The following is a 27195-nucleotide window of genomic DNA, read 5'->3' on the forward strand; positions in this document are numbered from 1 at the left end:
ACAGGGCAGCTTTTCAAGAAGACTGTCAAAGAGCGAATATCAATAAATTTGTCTGCCATTCATCAAAGTGAACCCTCACTTTTTGAGATGAAATATGGCAGTAAAATCCTGAACTGTATTAAGAAACAACCAGGAGAAGGAGCAGAAAGAGCAGAAAAGACATCCTATCGAGATGTTCTCACCTGCTGAAGGATAGCTGCAAGGGAGTTCTTGTCTTTTTGATTAACGCCATCTCTCTGCAAGCGAGCAAGTAGCTCTGGTTTCTTGTAGGTCTTCAGTGCCAGTAAGTGAATCACCCTGTCTCTATATGGTCGCTGAGAAACACTGTTGTTTACGTGGGTCTTTCGTATTGTATTTGCAGGATTGATGGGTGTTGACCTTTTCCTCTCGGGCACTGCATCTGGAATACTTTGTGGTGCTTTCCGAATCTGTACTCTTTTACCTAAGTCCAGAATTTAAAAAGGGGGAAAAATTAATAGCTCGTCTGATTTATAAACATCTGATTTTTCCCAAAGTTTAACTCAGAGTGTTATATGTACAAGTACTGTTTAGTCCCAGGAGGGTATCATAAAATGCATCGTTTTAAGAACTCAAGAAGTTGGATATGAAATTACTCAAATATAAATGATATTGCTAGGAGGGCAAGATATGTTGCTTTGTTATACAGAGGCATGCCTTCAATATTTTCTTAAGTAATTTACAGGCTGAGAAAAGTTCAACATCAAACTAATGGGATATTTTATATTTTAAATGAGGACAAAACTCATATGAAACTAAGTACTTCCTGTAACTAAAATGTTCTCCATTGGTGCCTAAGGAACCCAAATCTACATATTAACAGCACCATAACTTGGAAGTGAATATACAAGCTTGGTTGTGAAATTGGGGAAAAAAACAAAACTTACATTCAACACCAAGTACTGAATTGATTAATGGAGTGTCAGATCCAATCATTGGTGCCACACAATTTCAAAAATGAAACTATTTTGCCTCCATTATCCAAACAATCCATGTAACTGACCTGACATTTCTCACTAGAAAGAAACTGTCAAATGCAACACCTTTGCAAATCAAATCCATAGAAGTTTCAAAAATGCTCTGTTTCTAATAAAAAGTTTTACATGCCTAGAAAACATTGCTTCCCAATAAATTCAAGTGATGCTGCATGTTTGTAAAGGCACCCCTCCAAAGATAATGAAGTAAACATGTTCAACAGCTTACTTAATCAAACAGGCTATTTTTCCATAAAGATAAATGGTTAGTAGCAATAGCTCTTCCGCACCAGAATCAAAGCGAAGTGGCCAGGTATTCTTTTTTTAGCACTTAAATATTTACCACTATAGTCAGGACTCAGCATCAATATATCTAAGAACTTTACTGTAATAGGTTTACTATTTTGGCTCCGATCAAGGAGTAAAGTTGAGACTTGCTAAAAGCTGATCATTCCTCCAAACCCAATTCCTTATAAGTTTGGTACATAGAAGAGACTTTCAGGGACACAACAGAGTGGTCCCATCGGCAGTCTGACACCTTCTGTGCTGTTGAAGAAAACGAAAATATCAGGGGAAAAAGAGCATCAAGCTGGAGCGGAGGGAAACTTTCCCGTGGCTGGGACCCTCCTTCCAGATGATGTCATGTCATGTCTCTCAAACTGAAAATAGCCTTCTGAGAGGGAACTCCCGTTATTAGAATGAGACAGGTAATAGTAAAGGTGGATATGATTATCACAAATACAGATAGTTGGGTTTATGATGATCGGGAGAACTGCATGGTGAATTGCCTGCTGGGTGCAAAGGTTGCGAATCTTTAGACATATCTAGATAGATGTATGTGCAGTGCTGGGGAGGAGCAAGTGATCATGATACACATAGGTGCCACTGACATAAGGAAAGGTAAAAAAAGAGGTCCTGAAGGCCAAATTTAGGCTGCTAGGCAAGAGATTAAAGTTCAGGACCTCCTTGATAGCATTCTCTGAAATGGTTTCAGTTCCACACGCAGGGCCAGTTAGACAGGCAGAACTGCAGGGTCTCAATGTGTGGATGAGATGATGGTATTGGGAGGAGGGTTTTAAATTTATTAAGAACTGGGGAACCTTCTGGGAAACGAGGCGCCTATTCAGGAAGGATGGGCTCCACCTAAACCAAAATGGAACCAGATTTCTAGCATGTAAAATTAAAAAGGTTGTAGAGGAGTTTCTAAACTAAGGGCTGGCGGAATGCCGACAGGCATAAGGCGTATGTGGTTCAGATGGACATCCCTTAGGGGAGGATTTATTGATGGGGATACTATATATCCTATGAAAGAGGTGAGGACAGAAGTTGATAAGGTACAGGCAGGAACTGAAGAGAAACAGTCAAACAAAAAAAGAGTCCCATTCAATTACATCACATGAAGGCAGACAACTAAATACTGACAAATATTATAAGTGCTTATATAAAAATGTAAGTCTAAATATCAAAAGGGGTGAACTTGAGTGCCTGTTATTAAATTAGAATCTTGATCTAACAATAGGCGTCATAGAAACTTGGTGGAATGATGATAATCAATGGGACACAGTAATACCAGAGTACAAATATATAGGAATGAGAGCAGATTGCACTGGTGGGGGAGTGACACTATATACGAAAGAAAGCACAGAGTTGCTGAAAATCTTAAATGAAGCAAAACTTCCATAGAATCTCTCTGGATAGAAATTCCATGCTTGACTAATAAGAGTACAGTAGTAGGAATGTACTGCTATATCAACCATCTGACCAGGATGGTGACTGACTGTGCAGTGCTCAGGGAAATTAGACAGGCTACAAAACCTGAAACTCCAATAATAATGGGGGATTTCAACTATCCCCATATTAACTGGGAATATGTCACCTCAGGATGGGATACAGAGATAAAATTTCTAGACACCATTAATGACTGCTTCTTGGAGCAGCTAATCTTGGAACCCAAGAGGGGAGAGGCAATTGAGTTAGTTCCAAGCAGAGCATAGGACTAGGTCCAACAGGCGAACATACTTGAACTGATCAGTATTATCAACCATAATATATTTAAATTTAACATCCTTGTAGGGAGGAAGAAACCAAAGAAGCACACCACAGAAGCATTTAACTTCCAAGAGGGGAATAATAATGAGGAAGCTAGTTGAATGGAAATTAGAAGGAACAGTCACAAGAGTGAAATGTCTGCACGCTGCATGGAAACTATTTAAACATATCAGACCAGGGGCTCAAACTAAATGTATACCCAAATTAAACACACAAAAAAAGTAAGAGGACCAAAAAAGGCCACAACAGCTAAACAGAGTAAAGGAAGTCGGTTTTTGTTTGGTTTTCTTTGGGGGGAGGGGAAGGAGAGGGAGAGAATCCTTTAAAAATCGGAAGTCAAATTCTACTAAGGAAAGCAGAAAGGGGCATAAACTCTGGCAAGTCAAGTATAATTAGGCCAAAAAAGAATTTGAAGAGCAACTAGCAAAAGATAACAAAAAATCTGTTAGTTTTTGTGAGTACTTCAGAAGCAGGAAGCCTGCCAAACAATCAGTGGGGCCACTGAACTATCAAAGTGCTAAAGGAGCACTCAAGGAAGACAAGACCATTATGGAGAACCTAAATGACTTCTTTGCATCAGTCTTCACTGCAGAGGATGTGAGGGAGACCTATTCTTTTTATGGTGACAAATCTAAGGAACTGTCCAAGAGTGAGGTGTCAATAGAGTAAAAATTGATAAATTTTACAGTAATAAGTCACCAGGATCTGATGGTATTCACCCAAGAGTTCTGAAGGAACGCCTATGAAATTGCAGCACTACTAACTGTGATCTGTAACCTATTGCTTAAATAAGCCTCTGTATCAGATGACTGGAGGATCGCTAATGTAAAACTGATTTTTAAAAAAGGCTAGAGGCGCGATCCTGAAAAGTACAGGTCAGGAAGCCTAACTTCAGTACCAGAAATCTGGTTGAAACTATAGTAAAGAACAGAATTATCAGACAACACATGAACAAGGGGCCACCCAATGCAATTAATAAGCAGCAGATTCAAAACAAACATAATGAAGTATTTCTTGACACAACACACAGTCAACTTGTGGAACTCATTGCCAAGGATGTTGTGAAGCAAAAAAATATAACTAGATTAAAAATAATTAGAAATGTTTAAGGCTATAAACATCAATAGCTATCAGCCAAGATGGTCAGAGACGCAACCCCATGCTGTGGATATCCCCAAACCTTGACTGCCAGATGCTGTGAGTGGATGATTGGATGGATCACTCGACAACTGTCCTGTTCTGTTTCTTCCCTCTGAAACATGAGGCACCAGCCACTGTCAGAAGACAGGATACTGGGCTAGAGGGACCAATAGTCTGACCCAGTATGGCTGTTCTTATGTAGGAAAATAGAAATCTGAGAGTGTTAAGACTCCTGAGGCTCTGGCCTCTTCCTTCACACAGGTTAGATACTCTTTAATCCAGAAAACAGGTTCTTAAATACTTTCTTTGACAACAAAACTTCACACAAAACCACTCCATTTACGGTATGAAATCAGCTATGTTGGCTGTCATCTCCTGGAATAGTAAAAATGTTTCCATTTTGCAGTGTAGACTAACCACCATTTTTAACTATTCCTAGAATCACATTAATATCTTAGATCTGCACTTCTGGTTTCAAAAATAACCATAACTATGTGAACAGATACATCTTTGCATTTTTAGCACAACAGTATTAATTAGTGAGTCATTTTAGTTTCACACAATTGTGATCAGTTAAATTCCTCATTGCAACCTAGTCTTAAATCTGTAGTGTATTAAGATCCTTCCATACCCATACTAAAATGTCGGCCTATCATAACAGGAATTAGAACTATCCTTGTCTCAGCTTCTTCAAGGAGGGAATAGCTACGTAAGGTTGAAAATTCAGTGGAGCTGGGGATGTACATCCTGCGAGACTGACATAGGGCTGTTGAACCTAGTTTTTTTATTTCTTTGTGGTAAGCACACTCATCTAAAAGCTTGACGACACAATTTATAAGGCTTATATAGCCAAAGCGAATGGTGTGTTCAAAAGAACACAATTTTAAGTAAATAGGTGAATATCCCCTCAGAATGTTGAAAACGGAATAAAATAGTAAAAAACCCACCGGCATCTCGGTCGGTAAAGCAACAAAAGGCTGTTCTTTGAAGGCAGTCTACAGGAAGAAGGAATTTTGATCCTCACTGTACAGAGGAGCAGAAGACAGTTCCGGTACAAGCAAATATGCCTTCCTGGAGTCTACAGTTCAGACAGCATATATTCAGTTTTGCGTTTCAACAGGCCAGGTAGGTGCCTATTTAAGATGGCTTGCTGTAGGCCAACTCAGCACTGCAGTATAACTGGACTTGAGTGTTAAATGCAGGCAGCGAAGTACTGTTTTAAGATCTAAATATCTTGCTCTTTCTTTCCAGATTTTCAGAGGTCACTGCTGGATGAAGGAGGAGGAAGAAGAAGAATGTGGAAGCTGGAGCACAGCATGGTGAGAGTGCCTCCTGAGGTCATTTGCTCTACACGTGTTAAGGGATTCTACATTCCATATGGCAAAATTCACACCCAGATATTGTTACTAAAGAGGGTCACTACAGTTGACTAGATCACTAATATGAATACTATTCAACATTTTAATTAAAGAATTGGATAATGGAATGGAGAGTATGCTTATAAAATTTGCAGATGTCACCAAGCTGGGAGGAGTTGCAGCCACCTTGGAGGACAAGATTAGAATTCAAAAGGACCCTGAACAATTGGAGAACTGGTTTGAAATCAACAAAGATGAAATTCAATAAAGAGAAGGGCAAAATACTTCACTTATAAAGGGAAAAATAAAATGCACAAATACAAAAAGGGAAGAATTGGCTAGGCTTTAGTACTGTAGAAAAGGATCTGATGGTTACAGTGAATCACAGACGGAATATGAGCGAACAGTGTGATTCAGTTGCAAAAAGGCTAGTATTATAGGGTGCATTAACAAGAGTGCCACATGTAAGACACAGGAAGTAACTGTCCTGCTTTTGACAGGAGCATTGTGTCCAGTTTTGAGTGCCACATTTTAGGAAAGATGTGGACAAGCTGGAGTGACTCAGAAGAGCAACAAAAATGATAAAAGGTTTAGAAAAACTGACCCGTAAGAAAAGGTTAAAAAAACTGGACATGTTTAGTCTTCAGAAAAGACTGAGGGAGGGACCTGATAACTGTCTTCAGATAGTTAAGCGCTGTTTAAAAGGGGATGCTGATCAATTATTCTCCTTATCCAATGAAGATAAAAAGGGAGAAGTAATAGCCTTAGTCTGCAGCAAGGGAGATTTAGGTCAGATATTAGAAAAAGCTTTCTAACTATAAAGGTAGCTAAGTACTTGGATAGGTTACCAAGGGAGGTTGTGGAATCCTCATCATTGGAGGTTTTTAAAAAAGATTTATTTGACCTCAGCATGGGAGTAGGGGGGATAGACAAGATGACCTTTTGTGATCTCTTCCAGCTCTGCATCTCTAGGTTCTGCGATCTTGGTACTATTTCAAACCAGCTTCAGACTCTGCCTAACCACCATGCATGGAATGGTTTATATTGTCATGGATCTCTATATAATAAGAGCAGACTATTTGAAGCACAACAACCTTCAATTCTAAGTACTACAAAATCCATAGGAAGGCACCAATTCTGTGATCCTGTCAGTGTTTTCACGAAAGCAAAGAACTACTGTCCCTGGTAAATCACTAAATCTAGCTCCCATTATAACCCTGCTAATAAGGTGGTCAAGCTACTATCAGAGGAAACTGCGTTCTTGTTAAAAGGATTTTTAAATCAAGATACATGCATCACACTGCATACAGAATTCACTTTTCTGTTGCTCCTAGGTTTATGATCTTGTATACCAAACCTTCACTGTGTCACTTTTCCAGACTACAGGTTAAGGCAATATTGATAGCTTTATGAATTGAAACACTGTAGGTCAATCCATGAACACATGTATTATTTAAACAACTTGTAATGGTAGTTACAAACAATGAGACTATTAAGTGTCTAAGAAGGGAAGGAAATAGTCAAGGAGCACAGAACTGAGGAAATGGATGTACAGGGTTCTGGGAAAGAATGGAAATCTAGGAAGCATGTACTGGGGAACAAGGAAGAAGCATAATAAGGGAGAAAAAGGAGAACGAGTGAGTGGGGCACTGTGAATAGATGTGAAGCTGTACTACCAAAAAAACTGAGATGTTCTGATGTAAGCAGTGTCAGTAGACTAAACATTTATGATCCTGAAGACGGTCAGAATTACTACCTTCTAATTGTCTATTAGATTAAAAAGTTAGATACAACCATACCTACAAATGGCCCACCAGGTTTTATGACCTTTGTACTGCGGTTGCGAGATTCTTCTTCTGCCTGGGTCATGCGTTCTCTTGTCATCTGATAAGAGTCGTTTGTTGCACATACTGTAATTTTATCCTGTATAAATCCCAGACAATTGAGCTGCGAGGCTCCAGAACTATGAAAGTATTAAAAGAAAATACAGTTTCAAGAGAATAAGTACTTTATTCTGAACTCAAACGTATCAATACAGAATAAAAATTAGGGGCATTTATGGCAAACCTTAATGGGCAAAAAGGTGCATTTTTCAATCCCTCTAGGCTACGACACAGCTAGCTGTCATCTAACACAGCTTCAAATGTGTTTTATGGCATCTCTACACAGATGTTATACCACTAACCAAACAAGTACAGATAAATGGTAGAACACCCCCCCGCACCCCAGTGTGGACACAGTGATGCTGGATTAAGACAACCTTATACTGCTATTAGAGGTTGTAAAACAGGATAGCTATTTCAATTAAAAAAGTCACCTGTCTAACCAAAAGAGTTATATGGTACCAGAACACTACATAAAGCGTGCCTTAGCTGGTGTCTTAAGCATTCAGAAGACTTTTCAAATTATGCTAAACTCACTCAACTGAGTTAACATAAGTGAAAAAGTGACTTTTGGCTGTCAAAACAGGGCCTTAATCATTCATGAAGTTCTAGTTAATTCTCTCCAACCTTTTAAGGAAAACCATCAACCTAATTCTCAGTGTCAATTTTACCATTACCCGTAGCCTAAGATTTCTCTAACCCTTCAGTTTAAACAATTCTATTTCTCAACTTGCTTAGTTTGTGCATTTGACTGCACATCAGAGAGTCTATTTTCATAGTTTACACATTTGTTTCTGTGGGTCTTATATATAACAGGGGACAAATGTGAAAAACAGTGAAGTGTAACAACAAAACCACAAAAACTCAAGGGCAGGTGTAGTACCTTGTAACTTGTGTATTAAAAAACTGACTAGATGTGAAGTTCAGTGTCCCTTCAAGCATTATAGTGTGCTTTAAGAACAATGAAGCCTACATACCTGGATTAAAACTGTGCTACTCCTATAAATATTTATAGAGACAGTTGTTCCTCAAAGAGTTTTAATATAAAAGTTCCTGTTCCATACTGGGCAGGGAAGATTATTCAAATTCAAAACAATGACGATGTTTTAAACACTCTGTGACAAGTACAGCATAAATGCCTAGTTAAAACCATGCTAGTTCCAGTGGTATCTGAGTAGCTCTGATCCCACAAAGGACAGTGACTCTAGCTGACCTGCAACATTTCTGAAAGCAACTCCACAATTCTCTGCTTAATGTTCCAAATAGAATGGGTAAGGAACATTCAGCACATCATTTCTCCTTCACTTACCATTTTATTTTTAACTCCCCTGAAGTCATGCCAGCTAGGTCAAGCTCAGCTTTAACAACCCAGAATACATTTAAGATTTCACAGCTACTAGAGTGCCCCACTAGAGCAGGGTGCCATTTCTACTATGGACAAAGTTTAGTTGTATTTTATAATACTGTGTAACTTCCAAGTTCTTTAGTTTGTTATATCTCAAAGAATGCACTAGAATATTGAAAAGCCAAGGTAATATCCATCCCATTACCCAAGGCAAATTGCACCCCTTGGGCTTGACTTCTTGAATGCTGTCTCTAGCCTTCAACTGGGCACAGTATATTTTTTTCAAGTTATGATTCAGTTTATCCTTTGGCATTTTAACACCAAAATGTTCATGTTAACGAATTTCTTGATACACATTTTAGTTATGTCTTAAACAAAAATAAGTAGGGCACACTATCACTTACAAAATGGCCACTAATGGTTAATAATTGTGTGTGGCCTAATGAGAGTGGAGTGGGAGAGAGAAGTAAAGGAGACAAGGGACCAGAGAAGAAAAGGGACTGCTGGGTAATTCTGCAGCCTGGGTTGACCAATTGGCAACTCCAAACCATGGCAGTTTAAAGTTTAAGCTTCTCAACTCCAGTGATGAAACTTCAGGAATTTTTTTTTTTAAAGTGTCAGTTGCATTTTCCATCATAATTCATAGGATCTTCTCAAAACTGAACAAATTAAACATTGTGTGAAATTCCAATAAGAAGTTTCTGCACAAGTGTTCTAAAACCATAAAAGAACCGGTATGTTGACTCTAGTAGTTTCTCTACACAGGTTTAAGAACTTCAGACTTTTAGCACTGCCTAGATTGAGAGTAGAACTATGTCATCTATGCCCATGTATAAGCATAGCTGTTTATTTGCAGAGTTTTAGCTCAATTTCCCTGATCGGTATGCATAGCTGTTTGTCTGCAATACATGTTCTAACACTGTAAATTACCTAGGGAGTTGGTCTATAAGACAGGATTCAACTACAGTACCAGAAACACCATTTTCTTTGGCCCACTAGTAAGTTTCTACTTCAGAATGGTACAGCAATCTTGCCTGCATAGATGCAAGTGAATAGTATAAGCCTTGTTGCAAACACAACCGTACAGTGTCAAGGAATTGCTGTGTTGCAACCAGCTCCTGAAACAGGGTAGTCATGCAATTGTGGATAAGATTTTTAACTAGTGTAGTAATTCTTAAAATCCTTATCCATCATGGTCAGAGAAACCATGCTAGAATGCTGCCAGGTATAGCCATATTTAAACTGTAATAGCATTGATCTGATCCAAGCATTGACAATACTGCCTACTTTTCAAGTATGGCACTAGTGAGGTGAGAAAGCACTCAGAGGTTAGTTTTTGTAAAGCAAAAACAAAAACAGTGATATGTAAAAGCAGGTATTTATAGTTTATAAGAGACCATACTCTTAACTAGGGGTTATATTTTACTTGTAGTTTGAAGAAAAAAAGTTTTACAGCCTTTCACTGTTTCTGTTCTATAACACACAACGAACGTAGTATTTTCTTTTAGGACAAATTTAAGTATTGCTTACCTTGAGACAGTTTGCTGGACACAATCAAAGCTTCCCTGAGGATTATCTTTGCCAACATTTGACAAGTAGAAGTTAAAGTTATGCACTTCATTTGGGAGATCAGCTTTAGGAATTTTGACAAGCTAAAAGATAAATATAAACTGAAGTTTTACATGTGCCCATCAATGTGATTTGTATAGTACTTTTTTTTTTTTTACACTTTAAATCCAAGCGCAATGATAAAGTGTACTTAATATTTGTAATATGACTGACACCCAAATGATGAAGATATAATAAAATGAGTTAACTCTGACACACTTTCCTCTCAAAAATAATCTTATCAGGACACAAGACTATACCTATAGTTATACAAGTTGAACCCTGCTCACGTCTACAAAAAACAGCCCTAATTCAGCATGGCACTTAAGCACTTATTTAACTTTAGTCATGTGTAGAGCCCAACTGACTCCAACAGGACTATTAACGTGCTGAAAGTTAAGCATTGATTAGGTGCATTACTGAATAAGCAAAAGCCTTACTGTTTGGCCAAGCAAGCAAACAGAACAACATAAGTAGAACCTACAGTACCTTGTTTCCTGGCTTTTAAATGACAGTTAATCTTAGCGGAATTTAGACAGGACTAGATTTCTAGAATAAAAATCAAGGCACAAACCAAGGATGGGAGGAGAGAAAACAAGAACATTAATGATGATAAGACTGTTAAAAATAGCTTAGTTATATGGATTTGTTTAAACTCTCCTGGACTAAAAGCCGGTCAGACAAATACTTATCTATTTTAAATCATGTTGGGTGTAAAAATACAAAATACACATAGCTTTTTGTACAAGAAATCAGATGATAAAACTTGCTTTCCTGGTTCCTGGCTTTCCTGGTTCACACTCATCCTATGCTTTGTGCATAGTACAGAACATTCTGTATTCTGGAGATTTAAAAAGTATCAGTTTCACGTGATCAATAGAAAAGCAAAGCCATGTGATGCATGCTTTAACATGCCGTTCTACAAAAGCAAAAATAAAGCAGATGTTTTTGAGTAGTATATATTTTAAGTTAAACTTATTTTGCAGTTTGACAAACTCTTATTTAAGAGTTTCAGAGTAACAGCCGTGTTAGTCTGTATTCGTAGAATTCAAAAGGACCCTGACAAGAAGGTCTTCTGCAGTTTCCACGATATGCTATGCATCCGATGAAGTGAGCTGTAGCTCACGAAAGCTCATGCTCAAATAGGTCTTCTGCAGTTTCCACGATATGCTATGCATCCGATGAAGTGAGCTGTAGCTCACAAAAGCTCATGCTCAAATAAACTGGTTAGTCTCTAAGGTGCCACAAGTACTCCTTTTCTTTTTATTTAAGAGTGGAATCTATTTGAAGGTTCAACACATTAAATAACCTATCCTGAAGGAAAACGTTTACTTAAAAGCAACATTCACAATGCCCTTTTTGGAATCCTCCTCTGGTACACACCTTTTATTTTGCTTATAAAATTGGCCAATAGTCATGATTGGTGTTAAATCACACATTGTACTAGTTGTGTAAATTTCTTCCTTGAAATGAAAGCCTAGGAAAAAAGTCACTGCCATTTATGATTTGATCACCCATGTTGGACAGAGCACAGCAGCATCTTGGGACTACTGCTGGCCTCCAGAGAGAAAGGTAGGGACTAAACCTGCACACTACTCAGCTATTTAAACTCAAAACATGTGTATTTGTCCTATTCAATAGAGTGCTATACACTAAAGAGAAAGGATTTAAGTGAAGTAGTTTAATTAGCAGATACAAATCTTGGATTATGTATCAGAACTTGTTATAACAGTTTATCTTCCCAATTGGGAGATTAATAATAAAACATCAGCTATAAAAAGACCTATTGTAGAGGCCATTTTTGATCCCGTATCACAGATTTATCTTAAGAGTCTGCAAGACTACTACAGAACACTAAAAATATTACCATGCAGAATTTTTTTCAGCCTACTATTGTTCACTAATTACTATAATTGAAATAAAAATATTTTCCCAAGTTTACTGTGTGTAATCTGATAGCATTGTGTCAAGTCAGTTTCATGATTTCCCATTTGTATGGTCTTTTTCACATTTTAAAGACTGATTGTAAACTCAAGAATTGGCAGAGTTCAGATGCAGGCATGGTACCTGAAAATATTTAAAAATAAAACAGACTAATTTTCATTTGTGTGTCCTTTGCATGATTGATAATTCTGTATGAAATTCTGTGAGATTTTGACCTAAAGAGTAAGTCTCCCCCTCCCCACATACAGCTCCATGTACTTTGCAGACTGTTTTGGCTTTCTCCAAACTCTCCATTGATGAGTATCTTCCTTCCATTTAAAATTATACTTCAAGAGTATTTCCCCCAAAACAATTAAATAGATGGAAGCAGATGACTGCAGCCACGTATGCTTCGAGTTTACTTTGAAAGTGTATATATACCTTAATATATTAATTCACAGTCTTTAAAAAGTGCCTGGTGGAGACACCACATTACACAGTAGAAGCATTTACAGAATTAATATTCCAAAACAGTTACTGTGGATAGTACAGAAGACAATACCAAGATGACATATCTATCCATTCCTTCTATTACAGTTTGAAGGTTGATGCATTTAATAGAAAGGACAGTTATGCAGGAGTTGTTCATTACGTTGCTTCCCTCATCGCACTAGCATTACTTCAGTCTCATCCACATTAACTGTCAACCAGCTTCTCTTCATCCACATGATGATCTCAGCAAGGAAAGCTTGGAGGTAGTATTTTCAGATGTAGAGACTATACAGAATTGGGTGTTATCCATGTTACTGCTCACACTTCAATCCATGTTGTCTCACTAGCTCTCCCAAGGGCTTTATGTAGCCATTGAAAAAGCTGGGAGAGAGAATAAAGCCTTATGGAACACCATAAGGCAGAGCAGTTGCCCAGGACAACCCTTTGGATTAGCTCAGGTGCCGCTTGTCTCTGAAATGTCACTCTGGCTCCTTCTACTCCACCCTTAAACATGCAGTTGACTTCCATATCTCTAAGCAGCATTCTCAGCTGCCTCTCTTTTCTCATACCTCCAGGCTCTTTAGTGGGTACCGCCTCACCCTCCTCACTTCCAATTCCCTTCTGACTCTCCTATCTGGGATCTGGTACCCCAAATGTTATATTTCTTTTCTTACAACTTCAAAAATCGTCTCTGCCTTTGTACCCACAGGTAAAATTCTGGTCTGCTCCTTTAGTATCTCTCTCATTTCTGGCCTCTTGACTTTCATCTGTGGTTTAGTCAAGATACTACAGCTGATTTTTTTTCCGCCAGCCATTCTGATAGTTTTCAGAATGGAGAGAGGTAAATAGTGTCCCCCCCAGTCCTATTCAACATATTCATAAATGATCTGGAAAAAGGTGTAAACAGTGAGGTGGCAAAATTTTCAGATGATACAAAACTACTCAAGATAGTTAAGTCCCAGGCAGACTGCAAAGAGCTACAAAAGGCTCTCTCAAAATTGTGTGACGGGGTAACAAAATGGCAGATGAAATTCAATGTTGATAAATGCAAAGTAATGCACATTGGAAAACATGAACCCAGCTATACATATAGAACGATGGGGTCTAAATTAGCTGTTACCACTCAAGAAAGATCTTGTGAGTCATTGTGGCTAATTTTTGAAGACATCCACTCAATGTGCAGCGGCAGTCAAAAAAGTGAACAGAATGTTAGGAATCATTAAGAAAGGGATAGTTAATAAAACAGAATATATCATCATATTGCTTCTATACAAATCCATGGTATGCCCACGTCCTGAATACTGTGTGCATATATGGTTGCCCCATCTCAAAAAAGATATAATGGAATCAGAAAAAGTTCACAAAAGGGCAACAAAAATGATTAGGGGTATGGAACGGCTTCCGTATGAGGAGAGATTAATAAGACTGGGACTTTTCATCTTGGAAAAGAGATGACTAAGGGGCGATATGATTGAAGTCTATAAAATCATGACTGTGTGGAGAAAGTAAATAAGTGTTATTTACTCCTTCCCATAACACAAGAACTAGGAGGGTCACCAAATGAAATTAATAGGCAGCAAGTTTAAAACAAATAAAAGGAAGTATTTTTTCACACAACACAGACTGTGGAACTCTTTGCCAGAGGAGGTTGTGAAGGCCACGACTATAACAGGGTTTAAAAAAAAAAAAAAGAAAAAAGGGTAAGTTCATGGAGAATAGTCCATCAATGGCTATTAACCAGGACGGGTATCCCTAGCCTTTGTTTGCCAGAAGCTGGGAATGGGCAATAGGTGATGGATCACTTGATGATTACCTGTTCTGTTCATTCCCTCTGTGGCACCTGGCATTGGCCACTGTTGGAAGACAGGATACTGGGCTAGATGGACAGTTGGTCTGACCCAGTATGGCCATTCTTATGTTCTCACTATCCCTTGCTGAGTCCCATAACTTGACTTCCTACTTCATTCCGTACAGAGTTCAAATCAGTCCTCACATACGGAGCCTTGACTACTCTATTGTCATCTTTTCTTTTCCCCCCACCCTAGTGCACTGTACTCTGTCAGCTCCACTAGCCTTACCCAATAATTTCTCTCTTCCTCCCATTTTGGTTTCATGGCTTTATGCTGTACCTTCACATGGAACAGCTTAACTCCTCCAATAAAACAAGTGACCTCTCCTCTTTCAAGAAGCTCCCTTTCAAACTAGGCATTTCCCTAAGTCAGGATTTAAAGTAGTAACGTTAGAACATGTTGACTACTGTGTGCTGAAAGCCTAGTGTAGAATAGACCGTGTCTACTTTAATGTGAGCTAAAATGGCTGGGTAAAAAGCCTGGGCTCTTAAAAATTAGACGGCTAATTTAATCTGTAATACACGTTCTGTTGCAGCTGATCTGTTAGTTATCTGTCCTGGTTTTGTAAGGAGATGAATTTAAAGTCAGACTGGTATGTAAATGTCAAGTCATTGTGAACTTCACAGAAACTTTACTACACATTTTCTTTTTATTAGTCGTGCTTTCTTTAAAATTAAATAATCCTCAGAGAACTTCAGTGCACAAGTCAAGGACTTCTGGGTAATCAGAATGAAAGTACAATGTTTCAACGCAAGATAAACTTTTGGACATTTATACTGTTTGTTTTTCCTATTTGATGTACACTTAGCAGAAGGTCAGAGAGCCATAATTTAAGAATTCTTCAGTCAACACTTGTGTTAGCAGGAACAGCTTGCATGTTCTATTCCTTGCTATCAGGAAGCAATATTTTTTTTGGTTTTAAGTTCTATTGAAAGACTACTGTACATACCAAACTGATTAATCTTTTTTACAATAAAATAAATCCATGTAGATACTTGGTATGCAATGCATTTAAAAAGAATGTTGTCATATTCCCCTTACATCTCATTCCCACAGATTTCCAGATTAGCAAATACTGTATCTCCATATGTCAGAAAGCATAGATCCAAGGTAGTACAACCACCAAAATACATTATCTTTACCTCCTTCTGAAAACAATGAAATCCTTGCCTCAATAGTTATTAGGCCTACTTCGTCCTTACTAGTTCCCAGCCCCCCAAAAAGGCAATAAAAGATTAGAAAGTTCTGCAAAGTCTCTGGATGCACATTCCATACTATCACCAAGGTCTTGTCCAGACTAGGAAAATAAGTAGTATTTATATACAAGTTAGCTAACATGTTTTTCCCCCTAGTGCACAGTGAAATTAACTGTCTATCCCTTTACTACTGTCCTCTCTCCTCCAGTTCATACTTCAACAGGTGGGTCTCTTCAAGGGAGAGTTATTTAATCTGACATTTTCCCAGCGAATAAGTACTAGTGTGGGAGACCAGAGCCTTTATTTTTTCCTCCTGCATCATTTCCTCTCATCCCCACAAACTTATAAGTGGGATATATCTTCCTTCCCATTGTTTTCAATAAACATGTATTCCAAAGCATGGACAATTCCTTCAGTTACCATTGTGTACAGTGTACAAAGCAATGTGCAACTGCTACTCCTCAGAAAGATTGGGCCTCCATCAAAGTACCAGAGGGGATCTCCCATGACCCTTTGCTCTCCTTGGACAATCTCTAACACCTGAAGCAGGAAATTCAGCCTTTGTTTCCAGCTGCCACCGCCTCCTCCTCCAGGCAAGTAACTCAGCTTCTCTTCTACATTCAGCCCAAGCCCACTGCCAAGACCTTGTCTAAGTGCTTTTCTCAGTTCATCTTTTGTATCTACATTGTCAGCTAAACTGTGCCCAACAGCACCCAATCCTGAAAGCCAGGAAATTTTCCTAGACAATGCATGTAAATACAGAAGCAGCTTAAGCAGTACTGCTGCACTGGGGTATGTGAGAAGAGGTAAAATTGGACCTACCCCACTCTGGGACTGAACTATATAAGGGAGACACCCATTTTACCCGCAGACCCCATTTGGTGCAGCCCCTTCCCTTAGCTATATGGTGTTTTGGAAAGACTGCAGGGAAGAGCCAACCAGAGACTGAAGCCAGCATAGCAGCTGCACAGGCACCTTCAGCTGGGACCAATGGACAGATATTATCTACAATTTTGACTGGACTTTTTCTGCCCTGTGCCGACTGGCTGTTTGCTTCAACCCCCTCTAATCCTGTCTCAGGCTTGGTCTACATTAGCAATTTATGCTGGTATAAACTATGTTGCTCAGTGGTGTGGAAAATCCATACTCCTGAGCGATACAGTTATACCAACACAACTCCCAGTGCAGAAAGCACCTCTTAGGAAGGTAAATTATCTAGGTAGTGTCTTCACTGATATGCCACAGCAGCTTTTTAAATGTAGACAAGCCCCCAGTCTCTTCACCCTAGCCTCATTCCACACCTCTCTTCTGCCTTCCTTTCCTCTCTTTTCTCACCTGCTCTTTCCCCCTTGCCCCTCTCCCTTCCTTTCCCCTTGTCTTTCGGTTTAGACAAATCCCTCTTAATGAACACCTAGTTAACCAGTGGAGCAACTGTGGAAGGTAAAAGAATCTTGGGCTGATTAAAGACAGTGTGTCTAAACATTCAGGGATTACTAGAATCACAAATATTTTAGACCAAAATTTTTGTATTACTTTGATTAACAGAGGAAGAGTATGCAGAGGTGGCCAATTACAGGATATTAAACATTAATTAGTGCTGAATTTGGATCTTTATAGTTTACTGGATATGAAAAAGTTTGTATTTTTCTGGAGGTGACGGGATCTACATAGGAAGTGAAATGAAACTGAACATGAAAAGGGAGAAATCCATACTTAATTAGGCAGCAGTAGAAGAAACTGTTTCTGGTACCACTCACTCCTAAAGTTTGCAATTTGGGCAAGGCGGAGGAGAAAGGAAGGTAAGATTCAGTCACATTTGTATGGAGATTCACCACACCAATTAAATTAATCCCCTATTTACTCAGGAAGTGTTGAACTGGAGGACTGAGTTCCTTGGTTTAAAGAAGCAAATCTATTTTCTCTGCATGACTTAAGTCCTTTTAGAAAGAGAGAGGGATGGGAGGGTGGCACACAAGGAGCTTGTGGGGTAGAATGGAGGAATGCAAGGAGCCCCTGGTGTATGTCATAAGACTGTCCTACAGAAGCTACAAAGTGTGTGATCCTCTAGTGCAGTGCAGGACTGTGAGACTTATCTTGGAAAGGTAGGCGTTTTAAAACGTAGACAAAATTGGAGGGTATAGTGGATAATGAGCAGACCCTCCTTTTAGTCATCTTACTGCATAATACCGTAACAAGGAAAAAATGACAATATAGTTAGGAGTACTCACTATCATAGGAGATCTAAAGAAACATAACTTCTTAGAAGTCTAGACAGACAAAGGAATAAGAGACATGTGGGATTACTGATCTTTCTTATTAAAAAGTTTTACTCTGAACCCTCAAGTGATGCATACAGCTAGTCCTTGTAACTTGGGACAGTAATTCAGCTTCTTTCCACAGTCTTGGTTCCGTTTGTGCTTTGTGGCTGCTTGCTCTGTATATAAGAATTCCCGTACTAGATCGGATCCAGTATCCTGTTTGACAGTGGTCAGTAACAGCTGCTTCCGAGGAAGGTGCAAGAAACCATGCACCAGGCAGTTCTGAAACAACCTGCCTCCAAGGAAAGTTCTCTCCTAATCTCTATTAGTAAGGAGTCGGTCATACCCTGATGTATGAGTGTTTATATCCCTGACAAAACTCTTGCATATACATGTTAACATTTACTCTAGCAACTCTATAAATGCTTATCCATTTACTGATCAATGCTTTTTCAAATCTTCCTAAACTCTCAGCATGATATCTTATGGCAATCAAATTTACAGGCTAATTTTGTGTTGTGCGTGAAAAAGGATTTCCCATTATCAGCTCTGAACCTGCAACCTTTTAATATCACTGATTGTTGTTTTGTATTAGGAGAGTAACTAGAAGTTGCTGTACTTTCTCCAATTACTGTGGGTGCTAGACTCCTTCAGTGCAATCAAGTTCTGCTCTTCAGCTGACATTTTGGTGGGGGCTGTGGCTGCACAAAGTAGAGAAATATATCCCCTCAGGTTCTAATGTTAGGACACCCTTTTGAAAATAGGTGATATAACGAGTGAACATAACATAAAAACATAAGAATGGCCATGCTGGGTCAGACCAAAGGTCCATCCAGCCCAGCATCCGGTCTACCAACAGTGGCCAATGCCAGGTGCCCCAGAGGGAGTGAACCTAACAGGTAATGATCAGTAATCTCTCTCCTGCCATCCATCTCCACCCTCTGACAAACAGAGGCTAGGGACACCATTCCTTACCCATCCTGGCTAATAGCCATTAATGGACTTAGCCTACATGAATTTATCCAGTTCTCTTTTAAACCCTGTTATAGTCCTAGCCTTCACAACCATCTCAGGCAGGTGCACTGTGTGAAGAAGAACTTCCTTTAATTTGTTTTAAACCTGCTACCCATTAATTTCATTTGGTGGCCCCTAGTTCTTATATTAGGGGAACAATAACTTTTCCTTATTCACTTTCTTCACACCACTCATGGTTTTATATACCTCTATCATATTCCCCCCCCTAGTCTCCTCTTTTCCAAGCTGAAAAGTCCTAGCCTCTTTAATCTCTCCTCATATGGGACCCGTTCGAAACTCCTAATCATTTTAGTTGCCCTTTTCTAACGCCAATGTATCTTTTTTGAGATGAGGGGACCACATCTGTATGCAGTATTCAAGTTGTGCGTGTACCATGGATTTATATAAGGGCAATAAGATATTCTCCGTCTTATTCTCTATCCCTTTTTTAAATGATTCCTAACATCCTGTTTGCTTTTTTGACTGCCGCTGCACACTGCGTGGATGTCTTCAGAGAACTATCCACGATGACTCCAAGATCTTTCTCTTGATTAGTTGTAGCTAAATTAGCCCCCCCCCATCATATTGTATATATAGTTGGGGTTATTTTTATCAATGTGCATTACTTTACACTTATCCACATTAAATTTCATTTGCCATTTTGTTGCCCAATCACTTAGTTTTGTGAGATCTTTCTGAAGTTCTTCATAGTCTGCTTTGGTCTTAACTATTTTGAGCAGTTTAGAATCATCTGCAAACTTTGCCACCTCACCATTTACCCCTTTCTCCAGATCATTTATGAATAAGTTGAATAGGATTGGTCCTAGCACTGACCCTTGGGGACAACCACTAGTTACCCCCTCCAATCTGAAAATTTACCATTTATTCCTACCCTTTGTTCCCTGTCTTTTAACCAGTTCTCAATCCATGAAAGGATCTTCCCTCTGATCCCATGACAAATTAATTTACCTAAGAGCCTTTGGTGAGGGACCTTGTCAAAGGCTTTCCAGAAATCTAAGTACACTATGTCCACTGGATCCCCTTTTCCACATGTTTGTTGACTCCTTCAGAGAACTCTAATACATTAGTAAGACATGATTTCCCTTTACAGAAACCATGTTGACTTTTGCCCAACAATTTATGTTCTTCTATGGGTCTGACAATTTTATTCTTTACTATTGTTTCAACCAATTTGCCCGGTACTGACGTTCGACTTACCGGTCTGTAATTGCCAGGATCACCTCTAGAGCCCTTCTTAAATATTGGCATTACATTAGCTATCTTCCAGTCATTGGGTACAGAAGCTGATTTAAAGGACAGGTTACAAACCATAGTTAATAGTTCTGCAATTTCACATTTGAGTTCTTTCAGAACTCTTGGGTGAATGCCATCTGGTCCCGGTGACTTGTTACTGTTAAGTTTCTCAATTAATTTCAAAATCTCCTCTAGTGACGCTTCAATCTGTGACAATTCCTCAGATTTGTCACCTACAAAAGACGGCTCAGGTTTGGGAATCTCCCTAACATCCTCAGCTGTGAAGACTGAAGCAAAGAATTCATGTAGCTTCTCTGCAATGACTATCGTCTTTAAGTGCTCCTTTTGCATCTTGATCGTCCAGGGGCCCCACTGGTTGTTTAGCAGACTTCCTGCTTCTGATGTACTTAAACATTTTGTTATTACCTTTTGAGTTTTTGGCTAGCTGTTCTTCAAACTCCTTTTTGGCTTTTCCTATTACGTTTTTACATTTAATTTGTCAGTGTTTATGCTCCTTTCTGTTTACCTCACTAGGATTTGACTTTAACTTTTTAAAAGATGCCTTTTTATCTCTCACTGCTTCTTTTACATGGTTAAGCCAAGCCAGAATGGCTCTTTTTTAGTTCTTTTACTGTGTTTTTTAATTGGGGTATCCATTATGGTGTCTTTGAAAAGTGTCCATGGAGCTTGCACTGTACCTTTTAATTTCTGTTTTAACTAACCTCCTCATTTTTGCATAGTTTCCCTTTCTGAAATTAAATGCCACAGTGTTGGGCTGTTGAGGTGTTCTTCCCACCACAGAAATGTTGCATGTTATTATATTATGGTCACTATTTCCAAGCGGTCCTGTTATAGTTACCTCTTGGACCAGATCCAGCGCTACACTCAGGACTAGATCGAGAGTTGCCTCTCCCTTGTGGGTTCCTATACCAGCTGCTCCAAGAAGCGGTCATTTAAAGTATCAAGAAATTTTGCCTCTGCATTTCGTTCCTGAGGTGACATGTACCCAGTCAATATGGGGATAATTGAAATCCCCCACTATTATTGAGTTTTTTATTTTGATAGCCTCTCCAATCTCCCTTAGCATTTCATCGTCACTGTCCTCGTCAGGTGGTCGATAATAGATCCCTATTGTTATATTCTTATTAGAGAATGGAATTACTATCCATAGAGGTTCTACGGAACATGTGGATTCATTTATGATTTTTATTTCATTTGATTCTACATTTTCTTTCACATATAGTGCCACTCTGCCCCACCCCCGCATGATCTGTTCTGTCCTTCTGTTATATTTTGTACCCCAGAATGATTGTGTCCCATTGATTGTCCTCACTCCACCAGGTTTCTGTGATGCCTATTAGATCAATATCCTCCTTTAACACGAGACACCCTAGTTCACCCATCTTATTATTTAGTCTTCTAGCATTTGTGTATAAGCACTTTAAAAACTTATCACTGTTTATTTGTCTGCCCTTTTCTGATGTGTCAGATATTTTTTATGAGAATGTTTCTTGTCTGAACTGGCCCATACTTTATCCTCTTCTATCCTCTCCTCCTGACTAAAACCTAGAGACTCTCTATCAATAGGGTCTCCTCTAAAAGAAGTCTCTGTCCGACCCATGTGCTCCTCTGCAGCAATCGGCTTGGGGTCTTTTTGGTTCCTAGATTAAGGCCAAAAAGGACCTCTGTGACCCTAACAAACAGGACTTTTCTAATGAATTCCTGTTTGAACTAGGCATATAATTTCTAACAGCCATCTAGGTTTAAAAATTGCCAGTGATTAAGAACACACCACAGACCTTGGTAAGTTGTTCCAATGGTTAATTACCCTCACTGTTAAAAATGCGTACAGTAAACACAGCCTGTATTCTGTGGAATTAAAGGAGACCACACAGCACAACTTCTGAATGCAGAACGATGCAATTTCCTGATATAACGTGCATGTTCAAGCTTTTCTTTCTATCTCATTCTCACAGTATCGGGCTTAAGTATTCTCTTGAAGTATTTCCTGGAGTCCCACACACCTCCCCCATTCTCCACCTACCTAACGGGGTGGTGGGGCTAGGGGGCTTCTGCTGTGCGATGGGGTGGTGGGGCTAGGGGCTTTAGGCCTGCAGAGAGGGTGCACCAGGGCTCAGGGCTTCTGTCCTACAGGAGGGCCAGGAGCGGCGGCAGGGTTCAGGTGGTGCTAAAGCCCTGAGTCCCAGCACCCCAATCCCTGCGGGGCTAAAACCCTAAGCTCCCGCCCACAGTCAGGTAGGCAGAGAATTGGTGTGAGGAATGTGGGCTCTGTGAGCTGCACTTTAACTGCAGAAGAGAAGCATGTGGCTCACAAGCCGTGGTTTGGCCGCCTTCTGGTCTAAAGCCTTTAGTTTTGGGGGGGGGGTGGGGGGGTGTAGATACCTACAACTAAGAGTTTTTAGAACTTCTGTTCTGTTATTGTACGAACAGTAGTACTAAACTAAAATACTATTTGTTTCATAAGAGTATCTTCATGCAACATCTTAATGCTTGCTAGAGCAAACTTAGGAAACTTCCAGACCCTAAGTCATTAACAAAATACACATTAAGAAATTACAAATAGATTTATAATGATCACCTGAAGTGCTTTTTTCTTGAGAATCAAGCCCAGGGACTTGTGCATATTTCTCCCAAAACAAACAGCTGAGGTATTTTAGCAGCTGCATTCTTTATTCTGTTTTAGAAGTTAACTCTGGCATCAACCACATCAATGGAAAGAAAACCCCAAATATGGAATTCAGTCACAGAACAATTAAGTGACAGATTAGTCCATTTTGAATGACAGTGTTAATATTCGTTAAGAATGTTTATGTCTGCATTACAGATTAGTGATCTTTGGATTTTTTTTGATATTTATTTATAAGCGTCAGTTCAACTTTAGAAGTCTAGCAACTGCAAATCAATCAGTGCTTTTGCTGACTTAAAATGAAATCTGACAAAAACAAATGCTGCAGGATACTGAACAACACTGCTAAATCCTTTCTTTAAAAAAAAAAAAAGCTTGGGAAGCTTTTGAAAAACTCTGCTGAAAGGATACATTTTGAAATAACTAACAGAATATCCTTAAAACAGAATTGGTGCTTTATTAGTAATGCCTCAAAATGTACGTATATCCTCGTGAATAGAAAATACCAGCACAAATTAAAAAACATAAGGATAACTGAAGGACTAGAACAGTTACGTAAACATTTTACCCTTCCTCTAAGTGTATTTTACTGTTCTGTTGCATGTGGAAGAAAATGCATTAATGATGTCATACTAATAAAGTACTACATGTAATTAATATGACTCCGAAATTTTAGTAGCATTCAGTACACAGAACACACATTTTTCCTCCAGTGTACTGCAAAGGTCTGTTAAGGGGAAGGGAAGAGGCCTCCAAAACACTGTCCTTGATGAATAAAACTAAAATATACATTAAGGTCTTCTGGCATTAAAACTGTTTAGATGGTAAAGTAGGAAAATTGTCTTGGAATCATTCACAGATTACGCATGTTAAGAACTTCATCTATATAAAAAATTCAGTATCTGACATACCATGATAATTACCCAGATTTTAAGAAGAGCTTGGTGTAAGCTCAAAAGCATGTCTCTTTCACCAACAGAAGTTGGTCCAATAAAAGCTACTATCTCACCCACCTTGTTTCTCTAATATCCTGGGACCAACATGGCTACAACACTCCATACAGATTTTAAGTGTTAGCATTAAATGTATCACCAATTTAGTAACCTCATAAACCTTCCCTCTGCTCCTTTGCAGCAATTAAGAAAAATCTCAGTAGTGCATAAGAACAAGTAAACATCAGTCACATTAGCTTCTGCACAAATGGAAAGAGACAATGGGAGAGGGGGCTGAGGGAGAGAATAGGCAATTAAGTTTAGAATTTAAACACTAACAAGTCATTAACCATATTGGCATGAAATCCAAAAAAAAAAAAAAAAAAAAGCTCTGAGCCTGTTGTAGAACTACAAATTTATGAAATGTTTTTCATTGTCTGTCTGTTTTATAAACAGCTAATCTATTTCCATAGAGGCTGGTTACTGTCCACCTTAAGAAAATCATCTAAAATGCTTTCACTTCATGATAGTATTTCTGCAAATCATAACCTGAACTCAAGTTGATCTCCTGCGCTAAGCTTCATACTGTTTCATTTAATGGACCACTTCATAAGAGAAGGATCCTTTCGTAGACCCCATTTCCACTCCCATCCTCAGCTCAACCCTTCACCAGCTGGCTCCAAAAATGTTTCATTTTACAGACCTCCAAGAGCAGCTTATATCACTGATGGCTCAGACACAATAGTTTAACAACTCGCCTGTCTACACTGTTCTCAAGCAGACTACATTTGTGATTTCTTCTGATCCCACTCTAATTCTATTTAAACTGCTGATTTACAATACAAGTTAACTCCTCTCCGTGTTTAGGATTTAAGGGAAAACACATGCCAAATATCTCAACCTATTTCAAGGAAAAGGAGTTTACTCAGGAGGTAACTGAATCTTTTCTGAACTATTTGTGAGCAAACATTAGCTGTTCCTTTTGCATACGTAATTATGAACACTTCTAGAAGAAAAAAGGCAGACGTGCAAGTAAAAACTCAGCTTTATGTACTGCATTATTTTTATCTGCCAAGTTAAAAATTAAAACAAAACAACTTACCCCTTGGAGTCCTTGAAATTGGATTGAGGGTCGAGAAGGAATACGATTCTATAAAAAAAATTTTTTTAAAAAGCAGTGAAAAAACTCATGAATATTTTAATAAACTTCATAATTCCAACCCAGAACGGGGTTTCCCATTACAAAATGATCTAAACAGACATTTACAAAGCTGTATTCCTTTTAGTAACAAGAGACAAAGGTTTGCTAAAAGCTACATGTTTTATAATCTGAAGAAATGTAAATACATTTGACCTTGAACTTCAATCCCTAAATGAAAATAGAAGGGTTAATAAAATGAAAACCTGAACCTTTAGGTAAAAGAAATACTTGTATATTGTACCAAGTTTGTCTAGCACGCCAAACCTAGCGTACTTCTAAATTTATAGAAGTCTGATGAAGATGTAAAGCGATTTCCATAATCTGTAAATAGCTATATATGCCATAACACCATTTAGAAACCAAGCAAAGGTTTAATATGCATTAAATAATTTTTCAAGATTTTCAGCATGGATCCAACTTTTTTCTTTTAAGAGCTATTTGCTTTGTCAGATGTAACCTAACATTCTTCCATATGTTGAGTTGGTCACTGAACTGCACAGACACTAAAGTTTTCAATACAGACATTACATGGTTTAAAACCAAGTTATAGTTACACTGAATTATCCTTCAAATTATATTAATTTTAGTCAGAGTACAACTGTAACTGAGGATCTTCTAAGATTACATATATTTAGGGCCCTACCAAATTCCTGGTCCATTTTGGTCAATTTCACGGTCATAGGAATTTAAAAATCGTTAATTTCAGGATTTCAGCTATTTAAATCTGAAATTTCACCGTGTTGTAGTTGTAGGGGTCCAAAAAGAAGTTGGGGGGTTTCGCAAGGTTATTGTAGAGGGGGTTGTGGTACTGCTACCCTTAATTCTGCGCTGCTGCTGGAGGCAGTGCTGCCTTCACAGCTGGGCAACTAGAGAGCGGCGGCTGCTGGCGGGAGCCCAGCTCTGAAGGCAGAGCCGCCGCCAGCAGCAGCAGCGCAGAAGTAAGGATGGCATGGTATGGTATTGCCACCCTTACTTCTCTGCTGCTGCCTCAGTAAGCAGCCACCACTCTCCTGCCACCCAGCTCTGAAGGCAGCGCAGAAGTAAGGGTGACAATACCACGACCCCCCTGCAACTCCCTTTTGGGGCAAGACCCCCAATTTGAGAAATGCTGGTCTCCCCCGTGAAATCTGCATAGTATAGGGTAAAAGCACACAAAAGACCAGATTTCACAGGGGGAGACCAGATTTCATGGTCCATGATGCATTTTCCATGGCTGTGAATTTGGTAGGGCCCTACATATATTATTAAATGACCTAAAAGGGTTAACTGTAACTCAGCAATACAGCAACCTCACCCAAAATAAGAAAAACGAGGGCTTTTTTTAAATGCCTGTCACTCCTTGCTAGATAGGTATTTAGCTAATATACAGTAAGAAGCTAACTGCAGATCATGCTCAGCAATTTAGTACCGAGAGAACTAAACTGACTGGGATTATATGACTGTAGAAACATGCTGTTCTTGCATGTCAAAAAACCAAAGAGAAGCAGATTACCCAACATAAAAGGAAGGAGAGTCTTTCATCATTCTTTTAATTGACACTTACATTGTTGTAAACTTCAGTGTTAGGAACACATTAATTGAAACCATGAACAAAGAATTCCAAAAAAAATTGAACACAGAAAGTCTGTTTCAGAATTTGTCCTGAAAGAGTAGTTAGAGACAACTTAGATAGCATTTTGTGAGACCAGGAGTGGGACAGTGAAGTGTCTGTTTATTTGTAAAACTAGAGTTCTTGTTTGAAGCTTCACTCCACGACTTTTTAGTTCCAATAATCAAGTGAAAGTTAAAAGTAACAGCAAAAAATAGCTCATTTTAAAAACTGTGTTAAAGCCTATTCAAGTGTTCCATAAGTTTACATTTACAAATTACATAATAAAAGTCTATAGTTTCTTGGTTTCCTTAGATCAAAATATAACAAACCTAAAAAATTGAGAGAAGGCACTTGAATATAGTTGGGCAGCAGTGAAATTTTACAGATAGACGACTAAGGCAATATAATTTTGTCTTATAACAACTCTGGATGCCTGTTAAAGAATAAAGAGGCATGTGTTGT

The 27195-nt window shown here is 38.8% G+C and overlaps 1 protein-coding gene across 4 annotated transcripts in view; it reads right to left on the minus strand.

Annotated features, from left to right (window-relative positions):
• Positions 1-27195, minus strand: part of ELL2 (elongation factor for RNA polymerase II 2) — a 68811-nt gene that overhangs the window by 27750 nt on the left and 13866 nt on the right. For 2 of the 4 annotated variants that reach the window (XM_037903269.2, XM_037903268.2), the window contains exons 2-5: positions 25044-25091; positions 10298-10419; positions 7339-7502; positions 183-442 (exon numbers count right to left, since the gene is read on the minus strand). In XM_037903269.2, coding sequence (XP_037759197.1) covers positions 183-442; positions 7339-7502; positions 10298-10419; positions 25044-25091 — 594 coding nt within the window. Of the gene's footprint in view, positions 1-182; positions 443-7338; positions 7503-10297; positions 10420-10864; positions 10925-25043; positions 25092-27195 lie in introns of all 4 variants that reach the window. The other 2 variants (XM_043546347.1, XM_037903270.1) reach the window with 2 other exon arrangements.

This window comes from Chelonia mydas, chromosome 5, assembly GCF_015237465.2.
Source record: "Chelonia mydas isolate rCheMyd1 chromosome 5, rCheMyd1.pri.v2, whole genome shotgun sequence".
Lineage (NCBI taxonomy): Eukaryota > Metazoa > Chordata > Testudines > Cheloniidae > Chelonia > Chelonia mydas.